This window comes from Hibiscus syriacus, unplaced genomic scaffold, assembly GCF_006381635.1.
Source record: "Hibiscus syriacus cultivar Baekdansim isolate YM2019G1 unplaced genomic scaffold, ASM638163v2 tig00110840_pilon, whole genome shotgun sequence".
Classification (NCBI taxonomy): Eukaryota; Viridiplantae; Streptophyta; class Magnoliopsida; order Malvales; family Malvaceae; genus Hibiscus; species Hibiscus syriacus.
Genome location: NW_024062887.1, coordinates 1,791,953 through 1,813,326, shown reverse-complemented (window position 1 = coordinate 1,813,326; position 21,374 = coordinate 1,791,953). Strand labels below are relative to the sequence as shown.

Below are 21,374 nucleotides of genomic sequence, written 5' to 3'. Positions count from 1 at the left end.
AAATAAGTTAGTTACTAAAAAATTTGTACATACATCGATATCTGTAGTAATTACGATAAAAAATTAATTAAATTGTTAAAAACTTTATACATTTTTAACAATTATCCTAATTATGAAAAATATCGAATATTTTTTAAATAGAAAATCTGAAAAAATTACTATAATTTTTTAATAATTAGAATTAATTTTGTTATTTTTATGTCATTCATTGAACAATGTATATGTTCAATTGTTCATGGTAACTACAAGAAAATTGACTTGGTCATTGAAAAAGCTACAAGAGTTTCAACATTATCATAGTTGTGAGAAATGTTGCACAACTCAAAGATAAATCCAAAAACCTTTCACGATTTTTTAGGAGTTATAACTAATGATGGTAGTTTTTAAGTTAATTGTTGAATTTCCTATAATATTTGTCGAAATTAAAATTATTGATAATTTTATTAAAAGTTAGATAACTCTCGATAGTTGTTGCAGTTATAGAAAAAGTTAGAAATCTTGCCGTGACGGTGCTCCTCGAACGAATTAATATACTAACATACGAACATAAACATCCAAACGTTGAGCTTATAAAGTCCAATATTATAATCACTAATCTAGAGCAGCATATGAATCTCATAAACATGAGCATGCTAGAAGACATGGTGATAAACAACAAATACATGCATAATCATAATTAAGTGCTACCCACTTAAGATTTAACGGTTCTATTACTATAATATGAGTCACATGCTTCCCTTAGTCCCTGTTAAAGACATCGCTATGAGTAAACATATACTAGGTATATGGCCTCAATATCACACTATTGTGCATCATCATGCAACACACAATGATAGTACCCAATCTCGCATAACCATCAATACTAATCATACATCAATAAGTAAGCATCTTAGTGTAGTAGTTCGGGGTCACTTAGCTTCAAGAAACTCACACTCCTCTATCTTATGACTTGCATACATACATAAGTAGGCATCATGATGTAATCTAGGGTCACGAGACTCACACCCCTCCAACCTACAACATAGGTACTCTGTATAAGATATAGGTTACAAAGTATTAACATCTTATGTCCAAATGACCTTCACTACCAAGTATCTAGGGTGAGATCTGGGTCACGAAGCATCAACATCTAACACCTGACTAGTCTACTCCTCTAGAGTACTCGTGTATGGGTTACGAAGCATCACAACAACATCCAACTACCATTTAAAGTGCTCTCGTACTAAATTGGATATATCTGAATATTTCTCAATAAATAGAACGATCGTCACACAAATAAAAGTAATTTGAATGTCCTTATCATTTCCCGAGCGTCAAATAAATGCATAAGTCTTATGGAATCTTACCTCATAAGGTTCTTATGATTTTCACCCATATAACATTATCGCTACATTATTATCTCATTTTTTAATCTCTTTTATAGAGCTAAACGTTTCAATATACATCAACCAAAGCTACACAAGGGTAATCAAGGTAAATGTCACTATCGTAACTTATCACAACCCTAACTCGTCACTATCTCAGTGATTCTCTCATTTAAAACATTATGCAATGATTTATTAGTCTTTCACATCTATTAGTTCATTAGAGCACTATATTTTGGTCAATTAACACTCAAAGGCATTTTTTTCATTTTCACATTTAAAGGTATCTTTAACATTTTATATTCTTACGAAAATTATTTTTATCGCTACCCGCTTGGTATATATATTTTTAGCTTGATACTCGACTTTCAGTTAATTATTCATTAATGACACTCTAGTTGCTCTCATCATACTTTCCCTCAATTCACACTTGAAACTGTGTAACCCCCTCAGACTGATATGGGTAACCCGATCCGAGGTGTCACATTAAGGCCACCGAAGCGACCCACAATAAAATCTAGGAAAAATTAAAATTTTACCAAGAATAATTTAAAAATGTAAAACCATGTCAGAATAACTACAATAATTTATAAGACGTTCAGATGTTAAAACAAAATTCAGAAACACAATAAATATCGAAACAATTCACTAACTCTCATATACAAACAAAATATGACCTACATGCTCCCTAATTATATTGGTACCGTACTTTGCAAGTGACACCGAATGAACTCCATTATTGAGTCGACAATTGCACATGATTGATTCTTTAACCTAAAATTGTAAGTAGCAGAATGAGCTTTGGGAAAGCTCAGTAATACAAAACTACCAGATGATATGCTAAAGGACAAACATATATGTGGTAAAGTATGAAATTTCCTTAGTTATTCAAGCATTTACAGGTATTAATGATGAGCAAAGGTTCCACTGATATTTCTTCAGGTAATAAACAGGAAGCTTACAGTTCAGAGGAACAGATTCAGGAGATCGAAATAGGATGTCTAGTGTGTTCCCTTAAAACCAGAATAAATGTAATCATAATTTAAAAATAATATTAGTTTATTTTAGTAAAACATGTTTTAAAATCATTATGATACCCTCCAATCAAACACCGATATGCAATTCTGGGAACTGCATCCATAAAGACTTAACCTAGGTCCATTGGACGTAGAAGCTAACCTAAGGGAATGTCTTGGGACCTTAGAGCCTATCCTATGAATACCTTGGGGACTGAGAGCCTACCCAAGGGAACATCTCGGGGCTTGAGAGCCTATCAAAAGGTTACCTTAGGTCCATAAGGAATTACTAGTTTGATCAAAGTTGAACCTCCGTACTCTAAACTCCTACCCCATACAATATCCAATAGAAACCAGATTGAGCAGTAAACTATAATATCAGAATCGTGATCCAACATAATATTTTAAAAATGACATTGTAGTTATTTAAATCACATAAATGCCCTCTAACCGTACACTATATGTTGTTCCCCAGAACTGCATCCATAAGGGCTTACCCTAGGTCTATGGGACCTAGGAACCAACCTAAGCTAATGCCCTTGGGGCCTTAGAGCCTACCCAAGGAAACATCTCGAGGTCTAAGAGCCTACCAAGGGTTACGTTAGGTCCATAAGAATTTACCAGCTTGATCATAGCTAAACCTCCATACTCTAACCTACCTAGATAGTATCTAAATAAAAAAGTTTCAAAAATACCAGTAATATCAAAAATCAGGAGCTAGTTGTACCTTGTATTAGAAATCAAAAATCATGTTTTTGTTTCAAATAATAGAGTTAGACTTTTTGTAAAACACAGAGAATAACTTTGTGGATGGGGAACACACTAGAGGATCCATATATTTTTTGGAGGCACTTGATAGTTATCAAGAATGGAAACTTTAAAACTTATGTAAATTGATCAGCTTTTAGGAACGAGGTCCCTATTAAAAGGGATCGATTACTATGGGTCTACTCAAACATTTAAAATTGATACTTCAGGACCATTTATGATCCAGGTGTATCAGGAAGGTGTTCAGGAACCTTTACAGCAGAATAATTTAAGATTTATATATATATATATATATAGAAGTAGTTAAGATTCATATAGTTATATCATGAGGGATTCCATTACTCAGCCTGCTAGGGGCATTTTGACATTTTGAATCCTAAAATATTATTGGTAAGTTAATCCAATCATGAAAAAAAAAATTATGATATCTAGGATTTATATTGAACTATATGAATTTAGAGTCATATCAAACTAATCATATCACAATAGTAATATTGTAACACTCATAACTGTATATGTCTCAAAATACGAGCTAAAGATGTCATATCAACTTTACAAACATTCATGATAATAAATGCTTAAAATTTTGTTCCATTATTAACTCTACAATTATTCCATTAATTGTGTAAAATCGTAAAATAATAATTATCGTATAAATCAAGCTTAATTTTAGGCTGAAGTTTAGTAGTTCATAGTAAATAATATTTCTTAAAAACTGCCTAATTTTAAAATATTTCTTTGTTCTCGAAAAATATAATTTTTATCTAAAATATAAAACTTCGATTCATATTTATAACCCTAATAATATATCTTAGACATTTCTTATTCGTATACATGTCATCTAGAAAATTTAAAATAGTAGGATGCCATTAGCGATACCTTTAGTTGTTCTTTTTTGATTGATGCCAACTGGACTCCTTACTTCACTTGCCCTTCTTTACCTACGCGTGAAAATCATCACACGCTAAGTTTTCACATAGTGAGACATTATAAACAAACTAAGGTGACATAAAATATTAAACAACTTAACAACATCATAACATTATTTTCTTTATATAAAACTTAAAATATCATAACAATTAAAAACATTAAACTTAAATTCAAATAAAATCATTAAATATCCAAACCAATTTATTCAAGTTGTCTTTCTCTAATCAGAGACCTAAAAATCATCATTCATGATTTTGTCAAAACCATGATAATCAATAATAATCATAACAACCATTTTATACTCTATTTCATTCAAATACTTTTCAGAACTTTCTTATTTTATTCTCATTTTCCACTTTCATATTCATTCACATATTCATTTTCATATTCAATGTTCATAATAAATACTTTCACATTTCAGAATGTAATTTCTAAATCAGAACTTATTTTCAGATTCATATCTTATTTGCAGATTCATAGCTTAATGTCAGATTCATAACTAATTTTTCAAATTAATAGCATATTTTCAAATTCATAGCCCAATGCATATTTATGAGAATGCCAGGTACGTGAGTAGAAAATAAGGTGCACACGGGGCACATCACGATGCCAATCTTAATTGAAACATATAATGCACTCCAAGTGCAATCATAACATGAGCACCAACGGTGTAAGTCATAATGTACACGAATGTACTATAACTTAAGTGGAAAGTACTTAACTTAATTGTCACACCCCGACCCGTACACAACCCGAATATGAATCTGAGGTGTAACATTGACACAATACTTGCTTGACTCTTTGAAATTCCGATTAATATTTGACTTTTTATCTTTATTTTAGTGGCGAAGCTCTCCTAACGCAAGTTAATATCGAAATTAATATTATAGATGAAAATAAATACTTAATATATTTACATAAACTCTAAATATTATATTTACAAAACAGATCAGAGCATTTGCAATTTAAACATTTGTAGTACATGCCAACAAAATTTCAAAATAACAAAATCACCTATTGTTCAAATCGGTCTGATCTGATCTTCTTTAAAGGTATGTTATCCTGACTTAGCTTTACTCTGTTGACTTCTCTGAACCAACATGTACTCACACATTAAGTCTTTAACTTAGTGAGGCATAAATGAGCGCAATAAAACATTAAAACATTTGCTTAAACATTTCAAAAGAAACATTGAATACGTAAAACAAGATACATTTCATATAAATAACATATATTGTTATGCACTGTTCAATTCATATTAACTTATTTAAATAGCCCAACGTATATCACTGAGAACTTAAGGTATGTGAGTATTTTGAGGTTGTGCACTGTAATTGCAGTCGAAACTACCGCGTAGAATTTTGCACCGAAGTGCCACGTAGAATATGCACCGAAGTGCCACATAGATTTGTCTTGAAAGACTGCGTATAATTGCCCCGAAGGACCACATAGAATTGTCCCGAAGGACCGCGTAGAATCCCTCGACTGTTGGCATACCAATTATACCTCTAATTCTCATAGCACATACTTTGGGCTTTAACCATATAAATATTTCACATATCATTGTTCAAATTATCATTTATTCGTATAGAACATATATTCATAGTAATGAAATTAAAACAGTGCATTTGCAATACAATTTAAGTAAAACCAAACAAAATTTACATAAATAACTATTCAAAATTCTATTTTAGTTAAAATCATTGGAAGTTGACTCATCACAAGTCTTCCTCCCTTGTATTAATACATTAAAGTAGTATGCACTCACCTTTGCCTTACTTAAGCCCTAAGCAAAATCTTTTTCACTTTCGCTCAATCTCTTTACTACGGCGAGTCGTTCGGTACTTGATTTCGATTGAAATCTACACGTTAACATGACCAAATGAATATCAGAACTCAAATAATTGTTAACTAATTAGCATTTACATAAACTAAATAAAACACATAATTCACAATTTCAGGTTGAACAATATCGATACTCTACACCCAGTACTGATACTTACCTTCTATGGTACTGATACCTACCTCAGTATCGATACTCAAATTGCATTATGGAATTTCCTCTTCAATTACAGTATCGGTACCCTACTATTGGTATCGATACCCCCAGTATCAATACTATCCCTTCAATATCGATTTGTTCATCCATTCATATACTATTGTTATTGTTCTTCCAGTACCGATACCCTTGCCCAGAATTCACTTATTTCATTTCAAATTTGACCCAAAACTCACCTAAATCTCAAACTTCTAACTCTATTCATACCCTTTAACTCAATAACATTTATCACAACCAACTTATATCAATTAAATCCCCTTTAAAATCTAAAATTTTCACTAAAACGGTTAAAACCAAAAAATCACACCCATTCTACAAACATGTTCCCGATCCTTTATAATATTTCAAACATCTTATTCAGACTTTTGACAAGTCAAATATATCATTAAAATCTAAATACTAATCAATTTTCATCAACTCCCTTAAAAACCCATTTTACAAATTCACCATTAACTCATCAATCACATAGCTTCTAATCATATTTAATCTTTTTAAGCTTTATACCACTCAAAAACTCAAAATCAATTCAAAAATTCAAGAAATAATCAACATCAAGAATATTCACCTAAGCAATGGAGTTCACGGTGGAAGGGAAGAAAAGAAGATGAAGAGAATTATCTAGGCTTTTATTTTCCTTTCTCCTATTTCCTCACATGTTAATATAGCATTAAAATGAATTTTAAATTTATTTCATGCCAAAAGACCATTTTGCCCTTCCATCCTTAAATCTTTGATAATACATCCTAAATAAAAATTTCCAAATCAGTCCTTGAACAATTCAATTTATAAAAATTAAACCACTAAATTTTGAATTATTACACTCTAGTAACTGACCCGATGTTTGGGTATTACAATTCCCCCCTTAAGAAAATTCTTCCTCAAATTTTCACTGCACAAAGAGATGAGGAAATTGTTTTCTCATGTCCTCTTCACGATCCCATGTCACCTCTTCCACTTTGTGATTTCTCCAAAGAACTTTAACTAACAGAATCATCTTGTTCCTTAGTTGTTTGACTGCATGTGCTAAAATATGCACTGGTTCTTCCTCATAGGTCAGGTCAGATTGGAACTTTTATCTCTTCTGGTGCTATGATGTGAGAAGGATCTGATTGATATCTTCTAAGCATCGAAACAAGAAGAACATTGTGGATTTTCTCCATTTCTGGTGGCAATGCCAACTGATATGCCACTAGTCCCACTCTCTTTATAATCTTATACGGGCCAATAAATCTAGGATTGAGCTTTTCCTTTCGCCAAAAGTGAAGCACTTTCTTATAAGGAGAGACTTTCAAAACCACTTTATCTCCTACTTGATACCCAATCTCATTTCTTTTCAAATATGCGTAGGACTTTTGTTTGTCTGCTTCCACTTTAATGTTATGTTGGATCACCTGGACCTTTTCTTCTACTTCTTTAATCAAATTAGGACCAAGAACATCCCAAATTTTAATTCGTACAAATTAAGCAGTGTTCTGCATTGTCTTCCATACAACGCCTCATACGGTGACATTTTAATGCTCGATTGATAATTGTTATTATACGCAAACTCTACAAGCGGTAAATACTTCTCTCAAGATCTATTAAAATCAATTACATATGCCCTTAGCATATCTTCCAAAACCTGGATAGTCCGCTCAGATTGACCATCTGTCTGTGGGTGAAAAGATGTACTAAAGTTCAATCGAGTACCCAAGGCTTCATATAAAGACTTCCAAAACCTTGATGTGAACCTTGGATATATGTCAGATACTATTGAACTCGACACTCCATGAAGTCTAACAATCTCCTTGATATATAATTCAACATATTTATTCATCAAATAATTAGTTTGAATAAGAATAAAATACGCTGTCTTCGTCAATCTATCAACTATCACCCAAATATAATCATTTTTGTTCGGTGTCAATGGTAACCCCGTTACGAAATCCATCATAACTTTCTCCCATTTCCATCGAGGAATAAAGATTAATTATAAAAATCCTGAAGGTACCTGATGCTCAGCTTTTACTTGTTGACAAGCTAAGCACTTTGCAACAAACTCTGTGATAGCTCTTTTCATACATGGCCACCAGTATTGTCCTTGTAAATATTGATACATATTGTTCCCTCTTGGATGCATAGTCAACAGACTACAATGCACTTCAAAATTATATTTTTCCTCAACTCTTCATCACTTAGAACATAAACTCGGTCTCTGTAGTATAAAAATCCATCAGACTTTAGTTCAAAGTATTTGATTTCACCTTTTCCACTTGTTTTATTCTTGCTAAACACTTTTCATCTCTCATTTGAGACTCTTTTATTCACTCCAACAATAAAGGTTTTAGTTTTAATCTTCTGGAGATCCACCTGAATCCCCTCTGTAGATACTACATGTCCAAGTAATGCAACTTCAAGTAATCAAAACTCACACTTATACAACTTAGCATAAAGCTTCTTATCTCGAAGTGTTTGAAAAATGACTCGAAGATAGGAATCATGTTCTTCATTCGTCTTTGAATAAACCGAGATATCATCAATGAAGACGATAATGAAATGATCGAGGTACAGTTGGAATACCCTATTCATAAGATCTATAAACGCTACCGGTGCATTAGTTAATCCAAACGACATTACCACAAACTCATAATGGTCATATCGGGTCCTAAAACCATTTTTTTGAATATCCTTTTTTGTATCTTCAGTTGGTGACAACCAGAATGCAATCAATTTTAGAGAACCCTGAAGATCCCTTAAGTTAATCAAATAAATCGTCGATTCTCGGGAGAAGATACTTAGTCTTTATTGTCACCTTGTTGAACTGCCAATAATCAATACATAGATGCATTGAACCATCTTTTTCTTTACAAATAACACTGACACATCCCAAGGTGATACACTGGGTCTTATGAATCCTTTATCCAATAACTCTTGTAACTGAGCCTTTAAATCCTTCAGTTCCTTCGGTGCCATTTTATAAGGAGCCATCAAAATAAGTGAGGTTCCAAGCATTACCTCAATTTTAAATTTAATCTATCTATCTGGAGGTAATCCTGTAATTTATCTGGAAACACATCTGGAAATTCTCTGAGTGTCAAAATGTCCTCTAATCTCATATTTGGGGCTCGAGTATTAATCATATTAGCGATAAAATCTTGACATCCTTGCAACATTAATTTCTTAGTCGACATTACCGATATCACATTAGATAATGGATTAATTCTCTCGCTGACTACAATTATCTCTAATCCATCAAAACTTCTCAAAATTAACTGCTTCAATCGACAATTAACATTAGTATGGTAACGATACAACTAATCCATTCCTAATATAACCTCAAACTCATCAAAGGGTAATTCCATCAGATTAGCAGGGAATTCAGTTCTCTTAATCCTTATAAGACACCCTCGACAAATCTGGTTCACCCGAGCACTATGCCCTAGCGGGTTATTCGCAATAACTTCACTACTTATAGCTTCTAATTGGATTCCCAAATCTCTCACTAGTTTATTACTAATATAGGAATAAGTTGATCCTCGGTCAATAAATACCAAAACATGTTTATCAATTAGTTGGAAAGTACCTGCGATGATCTCTGGATCATCACGATCTTCATTAGTCTTAATGTTATATACCCAAGCAGTCGCTCGCATTTCAGGTTGAGTGGTCAATTTAGATTGATTTAATACTTCAAACATATTATTCAAACCTTTTACAAGTCAAATATATCATTAAAATCTAAATACTAATCAATTTTTATCAACTCCCTTAAAAACCCATTTTACCAAATCACCATTAACTCATCAATCCTATAGTTTCTAATCATCTTTAAGCTTTCTTAAGCTTCTATACCATCCAAAAACTCAAAACCAATTCAAAAATTAAAGAAACAATCAACTTCAAGAATACCCACATTAGCAATGGAGTTCACGGTGGAAGAGAAGAAAAGAAGATGAAGAGAATTCTCTAGGCTTTTCTTTTCGTTTCTCTTATTTCCTCACATGTTAATATAGCATTAAAATGAATTTTAAATTTATTTCATGCCAAAAGATCATTTTTCTCTTCCATCCTTAAATCTTTGATAATACATTATAAACAAAAATTTCCAAATAAATCCTTGAACATTTCAATTTATAAAAATCAAACCACTAAATTTTGAATTCTTACACTTTAGTCACTGACCCGATGTTTGGGGTATTACATTAATGGCATGCCAAATGTACATATGACTCTCAATGCAACATAAAATGAGATTTTCTATTAATTATTATATATTATTCAATTATCAAAGATATCAATATATCAAAATATCCAACTCCTCATATCATAACATAATGGGCAGTTCATACCCTAAACATTTCATTTCCACATAACATTTATATATCATAATCATCGCCAATTATCTTTCTTTAAGATTTAAACATCATATTCATCATGTAATAAATATCATAACTTTCATATCAATTGTAATAAAGTTGACTTATTTTGAGCATTTATAATAACCTATAACATAGGAATAACATGAAAACATAATTTATGACCAGTTTTATATGCTGACAATATGCACTACTTGCAAAGAAATATTATTCTATATTAATCTACACACTTAAAAATTATTCCTTTTATACCAATAGAAACTAGAATTGAATGCGAATCTAACTATATAAGGAACTTTTTTTCTAGTTCATCTTATACAATTTATAGTGAATTTTCGAAGTTGATTAACAGAAGTTGTTTTAAGTAGAATTTGTTGCTCTGCTTTCTGACCTATCATCGATTAAAAATTTATATCTTTTTGTATACCTATGAAAATCAGTATATGTTTGTTTTAAACGAAACTATACTGAAATACAAATCCAAGGTGTAAAAATTATCCTTTAATCATTTCTGTATAATTTATTATGCTTTTCTAAACTTACTGTTCATAACATAAATCTGCGTAGATTTCACTAACTTATATTTTCAGCTTATTCGCTAATTCTATTAGCATATTAACTGAACATATATGTATGAATCACAATTCACATAATAGTTAGAAGTTACATTTTACCATAGTAATTCCATCACTGGCTCATCGCAAACCAATGTTTGCTCGATAACACAAATAAGAATTAAATATGCACTCATATGATGTCCTTAGCTTGTAAACCTTCCTAGCACTTCATATTATGTCCTTAAGCTTCTTCTTAGCTTTAAAATTGTTTGATATTGATTTCAATCATAATCTAAATGAACACCATTTACATAACATATACATTTCAACCCATATGTTATAAACCTATTAACATAGCCACACAATAGAAAGTGAATTCCTAAAACCCTTTCGATGCTCATTCGATACGAATTTCATATCACATCATCAATGTTGACTTTAATACTTCAAATTGACCAATAAATTCCTTTTTATCCAATTCACCCAAACTTCACATAACATTTTTCAACTTTCCATTTTAACTACCATTTATGAATTCTTTTAGAATTCATATAAAATTTCCATTTTAGTTCAAATATTCCTTTGCCTTTTAGCTTCAATTCAAGTTTCAAACAACTTAATTAAATTTCCAGCATCTAATTTTCAGCTCAATACCTCGAAAACTCCATTATTACTACTTAAGTCACTAACTTTCTTAATATTTTCTATTTAGTACTCAAACTTTGTCAACTTTCCAAAATAGTCAAATTTCACATTCTAACATCAAATTCAATAATCTAACTTTCAATTCCAGCATAGTACATCATCTTAGCATTTGCGCATAAACCTCATAATTTTTTATAATTGTCGAATATGTCTCCCAACTTTCATAAAATTACAAAATGGCCCAAATAACTTTCTAAAGCTTGTAGAACCTTTCAAACATCATTTATAAGCCTAGGGAAAATTTTCACAATTTTTCCCAAATTAATTCCTTAAGGTCGAATATCATAGTGGTTAGGGTTCTTGATTTTCACTTGATTTAAGCATGAATTCCACCTCTAAACAACATTTCAAGGCTTCTACAATCAAAGCCCTAGCATAATTTAACCAAATCATAATATTCTCAAAACCCTAAGTCATCGCCAACATAAATTTCACCCAATTTCAAGTAGTTTTAATCACCATACAAGCTTTAGAATTAATCTCCAACATCAAAAACATAAAAAACTTTCATCAATTCCTCAAAATCAAAAACTCCTACATAAACCCTAATTTCCAAACTCATCATATAAGCTGATCTCCATGTAATATTTATATCAAATGATAGATAATTTCAAGGGGATTAATTCTCTATTTAATAGTTTAATCAAAAAATCAATCGAAAAAGCTTAAAATAAAATAAAATATTTTACCTTGTAGCTATGGTGGTGCACGTTTTAGGGCTGGAAGAAACTGAAAATTTCTGATTTTTCTTCAATTAAAACATAATACACTTGGCTTAATCTAATATAAATGAATTTAAAATTCTTTTAATATGAAATTATCATTTTACCCTTAATGAAACATGATAATTTCAACTTGACATTGCATTATCATCCCTTTTAATATTCCAAAATCAAATATGAACAAATAAAAATTCATTTTCCACCTTTGCCCTTGCAAATTTTCAAAAACTATAATTTAGCTACTAAATTTTTCAATTTCAGTTAAATGTGCAAAATCGGCTTTAATACCACCTATCCAAATTAAATTTCACTGTTATAAAATTTGAAAATAATATTTCCAACCTTTATATTTCATCCTTCAAATTTTCGTAAAATTCTGGTTTGATCTAATTATCCGATTTTCTTTCGGATTTTACTACTTTATAACTTTTAACACAAATTCCGGATCAAAATTATGATTCCCATGAAAACATCAAAATACCTAACTTTTAAAAATTTCCCTTTTAGTCCCTAATTTTTTTTCAATTTTCCACTTTAGTAATTAAATTTTCAAAATTTATGTTTTGGTCACTAAAAAATTTGGGGTATTACAACATACTTACTAATAATTCATACGAGATTCCTTCATGAATATTTTCTTCTTAATACTAATTGCGCTAGCTGAACTGATTACATTTAGAATCGTCATTGATCGATTATCGATGAGACAAATAGGTATTTCGGTGGTATTATTTATTTATGTATTGTATCAGTATCAAGAATGCTCTATATGACTGTGTCATGATCCATAACCTTTAGGGACGATACAACATTTAAGTTTATTGGTGTTTCTAGAATTTATCCAAAAACATTCACTTATTCCAAGTCATTAGGATATTTAAGTCACTTTAACACTCGATGTTACTTCAGTCATCTTAGAGTTCAAGGTATTCTAATCTTTTTAGGGTTTAGGGGTATTTTTGTCATTTGAATACTGGAGCTTATTTTAGTTATTTCGTAGCTCGAGGACATTTTGGTAATTCTGTTCAATCCAAACATATGTGCTTTATCTAGTAATTTGGTCAAGTATGTCTTTTTAGGGTTATTTTTCACTTTTAGGGTCAATATTGGTCTTTTTTTACAATACAAAGGCATTTTCATAATTTTACTCCGTAGGGTTATTTTTGTAATTTTTAACCAATTATTCATGGCATTTAACCTTGAAAGATACTAACCAGAATTTACAGATCTTGAGGTCAATTTATTTACTAATTAATCACTAAACTTAGAACTGTTTCCGGTAGGTCTTCCAATTTCTTATGCGATCCATTTGAGTCTTATACATTGTTATGCCTTTATACCATGTTCAATTCGAGTCCAACAATAATTAAATACACATAATTGACCAATCATTTACATTCATACATTTACCCGTTATCAATGAGTTTCGAAAATTATGCAAAAGGTTGTAGACTATTATCTTGATTTTTGAGCCACGTCAGTTAATCATTTTAAATTTATTTGATCGTTCTCGTACTTTAATTTCATGTCTCATAATATCTAGAATACATGGAAAAATAAATTGCATTAGAAACAAAACTTAAATTTGAAAATTAGTATCGAGTCAGGAGATAAAACATCAAAAAAAACTTACCGAGTTTGAATTTGGAGAAACAAACTTCGGATTCGGACTCAAGACGTCGAAAAACATTAAGTAGGTTTTTACATAAAATTTTAACTTTTTGGTCAAAGTCAACGGTTTGAATTGATTTAGATGAGTTGACTTAGTTGGAAAATAGACCGGTTCAATCTAAGACAAACAGGTTCAGTCCAACTGGATCATTTCCAAAAGATTCATCGGTAGCCGAGAAGCCCCACGTGCGACAGTGGCGTGTAGTGGTGCGTGATGATTTAGATGGGGCAAATTTCGATGATCAACTACTCCTTATTCAAGCACCCACCAAAATTAACTAAAAGCAGCCCATACACTAACCCAAAGCTAAATGAAAAACGAAAGAAAACGATCGAAAGCTTCCCTCAGTGAAATACGACGAAATCGATGATAGTACAAGACCCATCAGTTGGGTTTTGCTCGGAACGAAGCGAGGAGTTCAACGATGTAGAAAGTGAGACAAAATGATGGTTGATTGGGCCAAAAATTGCGATAAACAATACGGTGGCCAGGGTTTACGACAAACCTTCGAACATCGATTCATAGCTAACGACATCGATTTACGACGAAGAACATAGGGCTTTTGGTCACGAGTGGTCACTGATCACTTTGGAACGGGCAGCGTACTACACCTCCGATTGGACGACGACAATCGAGGCTCAACAACAAACGGGTTGGTTAAGCTCTATTTTGGTTTTCAAATGGGGAAGATGGTTCTAGTTGAATAATTTGATCCAATTAAGAAAAAAATGATAATTTTTATATTTTATTTTAATGAACAGTAATTAGCTTAGCTCGGTTGGAAGGGCATGGGCTCTCATTCCTAAGGTTAGGGGTTCAATTCCCCTCAATCACACGTTTGAAACAAAAATCCCACATTTTCCATTCTTTTTGCTGACCAATGATATTCAAATCGGGGAACGAGTCCCTAAACTTTAAGGGACATTCAAAAAGTATCAATTCTAGCCATCTGGAGCCGTTGTGGATCATTATAGCCACAACTACAACAAAAAATAGAATTTAATGCATAAGGTATCGATCTTTTGGTGAAAGGGATCAATTATTTTTAAAATTATTCGATTGTTGCAAGGAAGGGATTGATCCTTTAGGGCAAGGGATCGATCCTTTTTCCTTGAGGGATCGATCTTTTTTGTGAAGGGATCGATCCAAAACCTACTGAATATAAGGGATCGATCCTTTGAGCAAAATATTCTTGGAAACTCGATTTTAAAGCGCGAAAAAATTCGAGTATTTTTTTAAAAGGTTTAGCAAAGTTAGAAAACATTTGAAACATATTTTTCAAATTAATTTGGAATTTGAATTATTTTTGAATAATTTAAACAAATTCAATTAAGTCCAAAAACATTTTGCCCATATTTATTATATCAAAATATAGGTTCAACAATTCGTATACTACACCACCTTGTTTGCAAGCATATCCTTCACAATGATCCGTCGTTCGTGATCGTTCAATATGCACCCCTTTAAGGGTACTTTTAAAGTTTCTTACTCATTAAGAGTATTTTGATAATTTATGTCTCCTAGAGGCATTTGGGTCATTTCATAATTTAAGTCCCTTTTCTAAGCTTAGTTATACATTTTATAACAATCTATAGACACTCAGATGCAACGAGTAATGTTTTGAATATTTTGGTATTGGACAATATTGATACTGGTATTGATATGAGCATCGATACTTCAAGAATAATATTGATATCGATATTGATATCGATACTACAAAAACAATATCGATACTACAAGAACAATATCGATACTACAACCTAGAAAATCTTGAATAAGGCTCAAGAATCACTCAAAAACCTTCTCAAACACTCTAGTTTAATCCCAAATCAGTAAATAAAACTAAAGAGTCTTATAGGGTCATCTAACACCCTAAAAACAATCTTTACAACAATAACATCATCTAAGCATAAATCAAGTAAAAATCCTAACATTCGTAAACATCTAAATCATAACAAAGCATCATGATTATGAAAGTCATAACACCACTAATAATTAGAAATATACTACCTTAGTTAAGGAATCAGACACGAAGCTCATTTCTTCAACTACATTTGTTTTCTCATCTCCATTTAAATTTGAACAATCTATACCCACTTTCTCTAGCCAACAAAAAAAGCAAGACTCTTAATCCTTAAACGATGTTGTTGGAAGACTTAAAGATTGATTTAAAGCTAGATGAAATACAAAAGAAGCCTTTACCACACCATTCTTAATCCATGAAGTTTAAAGAAGACGATGGAAGAAAAAAAGGAAGAAAAAAAAAAGGAGGAATAAAGAATGAGGAGAAGAGACTGTTGAAAGTTATTATATTTTTCTCAAAATCCACGCCGTAAAAGCCAAAAAATATCATCATTGTCTTTAAAAATGTGATAGTTACTCTTTTGGTCCTTTTACTTTGATCTCAATTCCAAAATTACCCTTTTTATAATCTTTTGGGTTTAATACTAGCCCAAACTTGGCCCACTTCTTCTTAATGGACTATCCAATTCATCAAAGACCCACTCAGTTCAACCCAAAACTATGAACCCGAAGTTCGGAGTGTTACAACAAGTGTTAGCTTGTCATTGTCCATTAATAATTTAAAGGCGAAGTGATATAATTGAATGTAAAATTAAATTTAACTACTGTAATTGACAAAACTGAAAGTTTAATAATATAAAAGTCAACAGACAATGTTTGACAATATCTAATATAATTTATAATAATTATTTTCGTATTTAATTCATTAAATCGAATTTTTCCGATGAAATTAGTTTTAAAAACGTACCATCTCTTAAAATTATTCTCATATTATTTTGGTGATGTAACATAAATTAGATCTTATTTTCTATGTTTGCAATACATGGTTACCTCTTTTTCGTGTCAGTTCGATATCATATTCGTGACATATAAGTAATTCCAGACAATTTTGTTCATGGAAAAAACAACAGAAAAGCAAATTAAAAGTTATAAATACATAGACCTCAATTCAGTCCAAGGCAAAATATTCTACATAAAAGATATGCAAAGTACTTCATGGATCGGTTCTCCGATTAGAACAATTACATTGGACAGGCTATATTCCGACAACCGTAGAGAAATCTACTGTACCAAAGCACTTGTGTTGTAAACAAGAAGTGCACCTCCGGCCAGAATTCCGGCGAGCGTGACGGCCCAGATTGCCAGTCCGGTAGTACCTGCAAGCGACGGCATTTTATAACATATTTAGTTCCACGATCACACCAAATTTACTTCTTTGAGTGTCACAAGTATTTGAACCAAAGTTGAATTGTATACGTACCGCCAACATAAACATCACCACTGGGAGACCAATCGTTGGTGTTGTAGATAGGGCTGCGTTTCAACCGTCACAAATATATATATATCAGAACTTTATACAATGATAGACCGAGGAAGTTGAAGGAGATAATTATTCTTTAAAAAATTTAAATTATCGTAAAATTTAAATATTTTTATGGATTCTATTGATAATCTAATTTTATCCATGAAATTTTATAATTTCATCTCTTGATATAAAATTATGCGTTCATTAATGCATGTATATATAAATAGGTAGTAGGTGTGGTAGGCATGAAGATAATTCATCATACCTATAACCATCGACGTTAGCACCATATTTGTCAGTGAATTGGTAAACACCCTTTCCCTGCATCAAATTTACATGGCTAAATTCTCAAGATATATACAATATAAATGTATATGCAATAAATTTTCAACTATTTTTTTGGCACAAACAGAAAAGGCTAGAAAGAATGAGGAATACCAACCTTGCCCTTCCTTCCGGAGGCATCAGCACCATCCCTCAAGTTCATACCACCGTTGATACCTTTGAAAACATTCAAAATCCATTATTGAAAATTTATTAGATCATTTTATATCAAGTCCCAAATTTTTGTTAATTGAGCTTTGAGTTAAGGTCTGCTTGATAATCCTTTAAAAACATTTAATTCATCAAAAATTAATAATTTCAGTGATTAAATATATTTTTAGTTACAAGTGATTTAATATTTTAAGCACGTTCGATAGTCTAAAATTGAAATTATTTGTTAATTTTTTTAAGAAAAAAGTATAAAAAAATTAGTAGATAATGACCTACTTACCACTTAATAGAGAATAGTTTTAACATTATTTTATTTTAACTTTACTTTTGACCATGTTATCCTTTAAGATGTTTATTTATTAAACAATCTAATTATTTTCATTATTTATCTTATAGTTTCAATTGAAATTATCTAATATTAACTAAAAAGAGCGTAATTATATTTAGTAAAAGAATTTCATATACATTAAAAATTAAATTTAAGTCTGAGATAATTATAAAAAATAGTATATGTTTATATATTTTATTAATAATTGACAATATACATATATCCTGCAGCCAGACGTGGGTAGAATAATATTTCTTTCGACTAATGAAATCACTGATTCTGTTTTCTATATTATTATGTAAACTATTCTTTTAATTTAATTTTTTTATCATAATTTAAACTTCAATTTTATTTTTTTAAATTAATTTGTAGGTGGTTTAATCTCTCCCTGTACTCTTAAATTGTACTTAACTGACTCTATTATCAAGTCCAAGTGTTGGATCTAAACCTTGTTTAATATTAACCAAACTCTCTAACAAATCTAATCTTTCCTTATCATAAAATGTTAAATTCTGAAGATGAAATTAAAATAAAATAGGAAGAGAGTGAGATAATAACCATAAGGCTTGTCGGTCTTGATCTTCTTGCCGCCACTGGCTTCAACCTTGAAGGAAGAAGGTGCCCTTGCAAGGGACGGGAGACCCCTCACACCCGATCTCTCGACTCTGAAAGAAGGCTTGAGGCTAACTGAAGATGCCATAACTGAGGCTGCCATTATTACTCACAATTCCTTCTTTTTCTCTGATCAAAATGTGCACCTCAAAAGAAACGTTTGCCTCTGCTTTTCTATTTGGTAATGGGATAGAAAATCTGGAGATGGTGGACGTGGTCTTGACACGTGGACATGCATGTGTGGTTCATATCTGGATATGAATGCTTGCAAACGCGACACAACGTTATCAGGATTAACCCCATTTCATTGGCTCATTCGTTGCTATCTCCACTTGGTTTTGTTGTTTCGTTATTTGTCTTACAAATGCTTCAGCACCACAGCTTTTTTTTTTTAATAATCAATCGAATATAAATATAAAAAAAATCTGCTGCTTTTTAGTTACGTTTTCAAACTTGCATCCGATTCAAATATGAAAACTATATAAATCATTTAGTTATGACCGAACAAGAAATTATGAAAAAAATCACAATACCCTTACATACGAAACTTCCAAATTCTTTTCTTTATCATTCTCACCTATTTGAAGAATACCATCGTCCTTGCTAAATTAATCCGAAACTTGTTTATAAATTGTATTCCACATCGCCAATCTTATCCATTTCCTATGTGCATCTTATATGTAAAATGCAAATTGAATCCTCACTTCACCACCTACATTATCAATCTTATAAAACTGTCTTGTTCAACTACCACACTTGGAATTTAACCAAAATAATATTTAATTCGAATGAGTTGCATGTGTATTTTGAATCTACTTTTACTTATGAAAGGAGTTGTGTTTTATTTCCTAATCCAATGGGCTGGTTTGGTTAAACTAAGATCCATGAATAGCATAGTTTGAGACCATAGTTATGGGTCAGGGTTTTGTGTACTGCCCATTTAGGTTAAGAGTTTTGGACTTGACATTGTTGTATCCTATGAAAGAGTTATATCATATCACTTCTCTTCATATATTAACTTATTTATCGCTTCCCTATTTTTCTAAATTAAGTAATTTGATGGTTAAGAAGATAGTTATTATTCTTAAAAGTTTTAAGTTCGAGTACGATGTCTGAAAGAACGTTCGAACATTAATGATCAAATAATTGAGAATTTTTCGAACACGTACTATCTTATAGAAAAGTAAAGTACGAAAAATATGTATAAATAATAAACAGGACAAATTATGTTGATGTCCCCAAGTTTCTAGCTGGAAACAAGCATTATTGTAGTGATGAATTGTAGGCAGGCAGAAGAATCCATTGGTTGCCAGCTTATTTGATCGACTTGAAATCCATTTTTTTCCTCGTCTAAGAAACTTCAATTCCAAATCGTCATCACTTTCCTGTACATTTCGTTTAATTTTGGACTTCAGTTTTGAACCATTTAAGTTCAATCTTAATGATGTCATTATCTGCTAACTAAATTCATTTGTTTTATCGCCAGACAAGGAATCTTTTTGGCAAAAAATTTCCACTAATAAATCTTTTAAACTTTAGAAAAATGGAATTAATTAAACATTTATTACCTATCTTATCATCCTTTTTGTGCCTACTAAATGACTGGTTTGAAAGGGTTTATTAGTTTGAAGTTTAAAGACAACCAGATATATAACTCCTAAGCTAATCTGGGGATTTCGCCAATAAGCAAACTTTGATATGACTTCGGGTAACCCGTCCTGACTCGGTTACAACTAGAGATGGATATGAATAATCAAACTTTTTGAAAATTTTAAATTCTCAAATATTTTAAGTTTTTTTTATTGATAATCCGTTTTCATCTCTAACATTTTATAAATATACTTTTTAATAAAATCTTACGTTGGTCCTTGATACAAGAGTAGCGTTATAGCATGAGTACTCAAGCCTCAGCCTAAATGTGATCCGAGCGTTGGCTTAGATGGCATGCATGTTCTAATAGACTGGATTTTACGCGTGATGTCCCAACAGTTTTTAAACAATGTGATATCAGAAAATGACAGAATTTTGCTTGTTGTTCCCCAATTGTTTATGATATCATTTTCTGTCATTTTCTTCTCCTCTTTTGTACAATATTTTCTGGTTTAGTTGCAAATAATCCTTGAAAGTATTTATGAAAATATTAGAAAAAATGGTAGACTGATAGTTGAAAATCTTCGGGTTAGGAAAAGGGACTGATTAAAGAGAAAAAGCAGAAGGGAACAAGTCCTTGCTTTCTAATTTGGATGATAATAATAAAGATTCACAGCAAATTCTTCCCTCTCTCAAACATGGGCATAGGAGAATGAAACACTATGTTTCGTATGGTAGGAGAACGGCTTTTCTCTTATAAGGAGAATGATTTACAAACGTGTTGTTATGGGAAAACAATTTTTTATCTTGGTCACATCTACTAAAACCCTGTTAGGCTCAGAAGAAACTGTGTGCATTTCCAGATTTTGCAAT

General features: G+C 31.3%; 1 protein-coding gene across 1 annotated transcript; it reads right to left on the bottom strand.

The window, feature by feature from the left end:
* Positions 1-17,067: 17,067 nt before the first annotated feature.
* On the bottom strand, positions 17,068-19,059 carry LOC120143282 (photosystem II 10 kDa polypeptide, chloroplastic-like). The gene is made up of 5 exons (XM_039157646.1): positions 18,858-19,059; positions 17,919-17,977; positions 17,742-17,797; positions 17,432-17,484; positions 17,068-17,327 (listed from the first exon to the last, which is right to left on the bottom strand). Exons 1-5 carry the CDS (start codon positions 19,012-19,014, stop codon positions 17,233-17,235), a joined length of 420 nt encoding a protein of 139 aa, XP_039013577.1. The 5' UTR covers positions 19,015-19,059; the 3' UTR covers positions 17,068-17,232.
* Between the last annotated feature and the right edge of the window lie 2,315 nt (positions 19,060-21,374).

Bases quoted from the DNA above. Each gene is read 5' to 3' on its own strand.
- LOC120143282 (XM_039157646.1), bottom strand. From the start codon at position 19,014: ATGGCAGCCTCAGTTATGGCATCTTCAGTTAGCCTCAAGCCTTCTTTC. The intron at 17,798-17,918 runs GTTGGTATTCCT...AATTTGATGCAG, and splicing joins CCTCCGGAAGGAAGGGCAAG to GGAAAGGGTGTTTACCAATT. The intron at 17,485-17,741 runs GTATGATGAATT...GTTGAAACGCAG, and splicing joins GCTAACGTCGATGGTTATAG to CCCTATCTACAACACCAACG.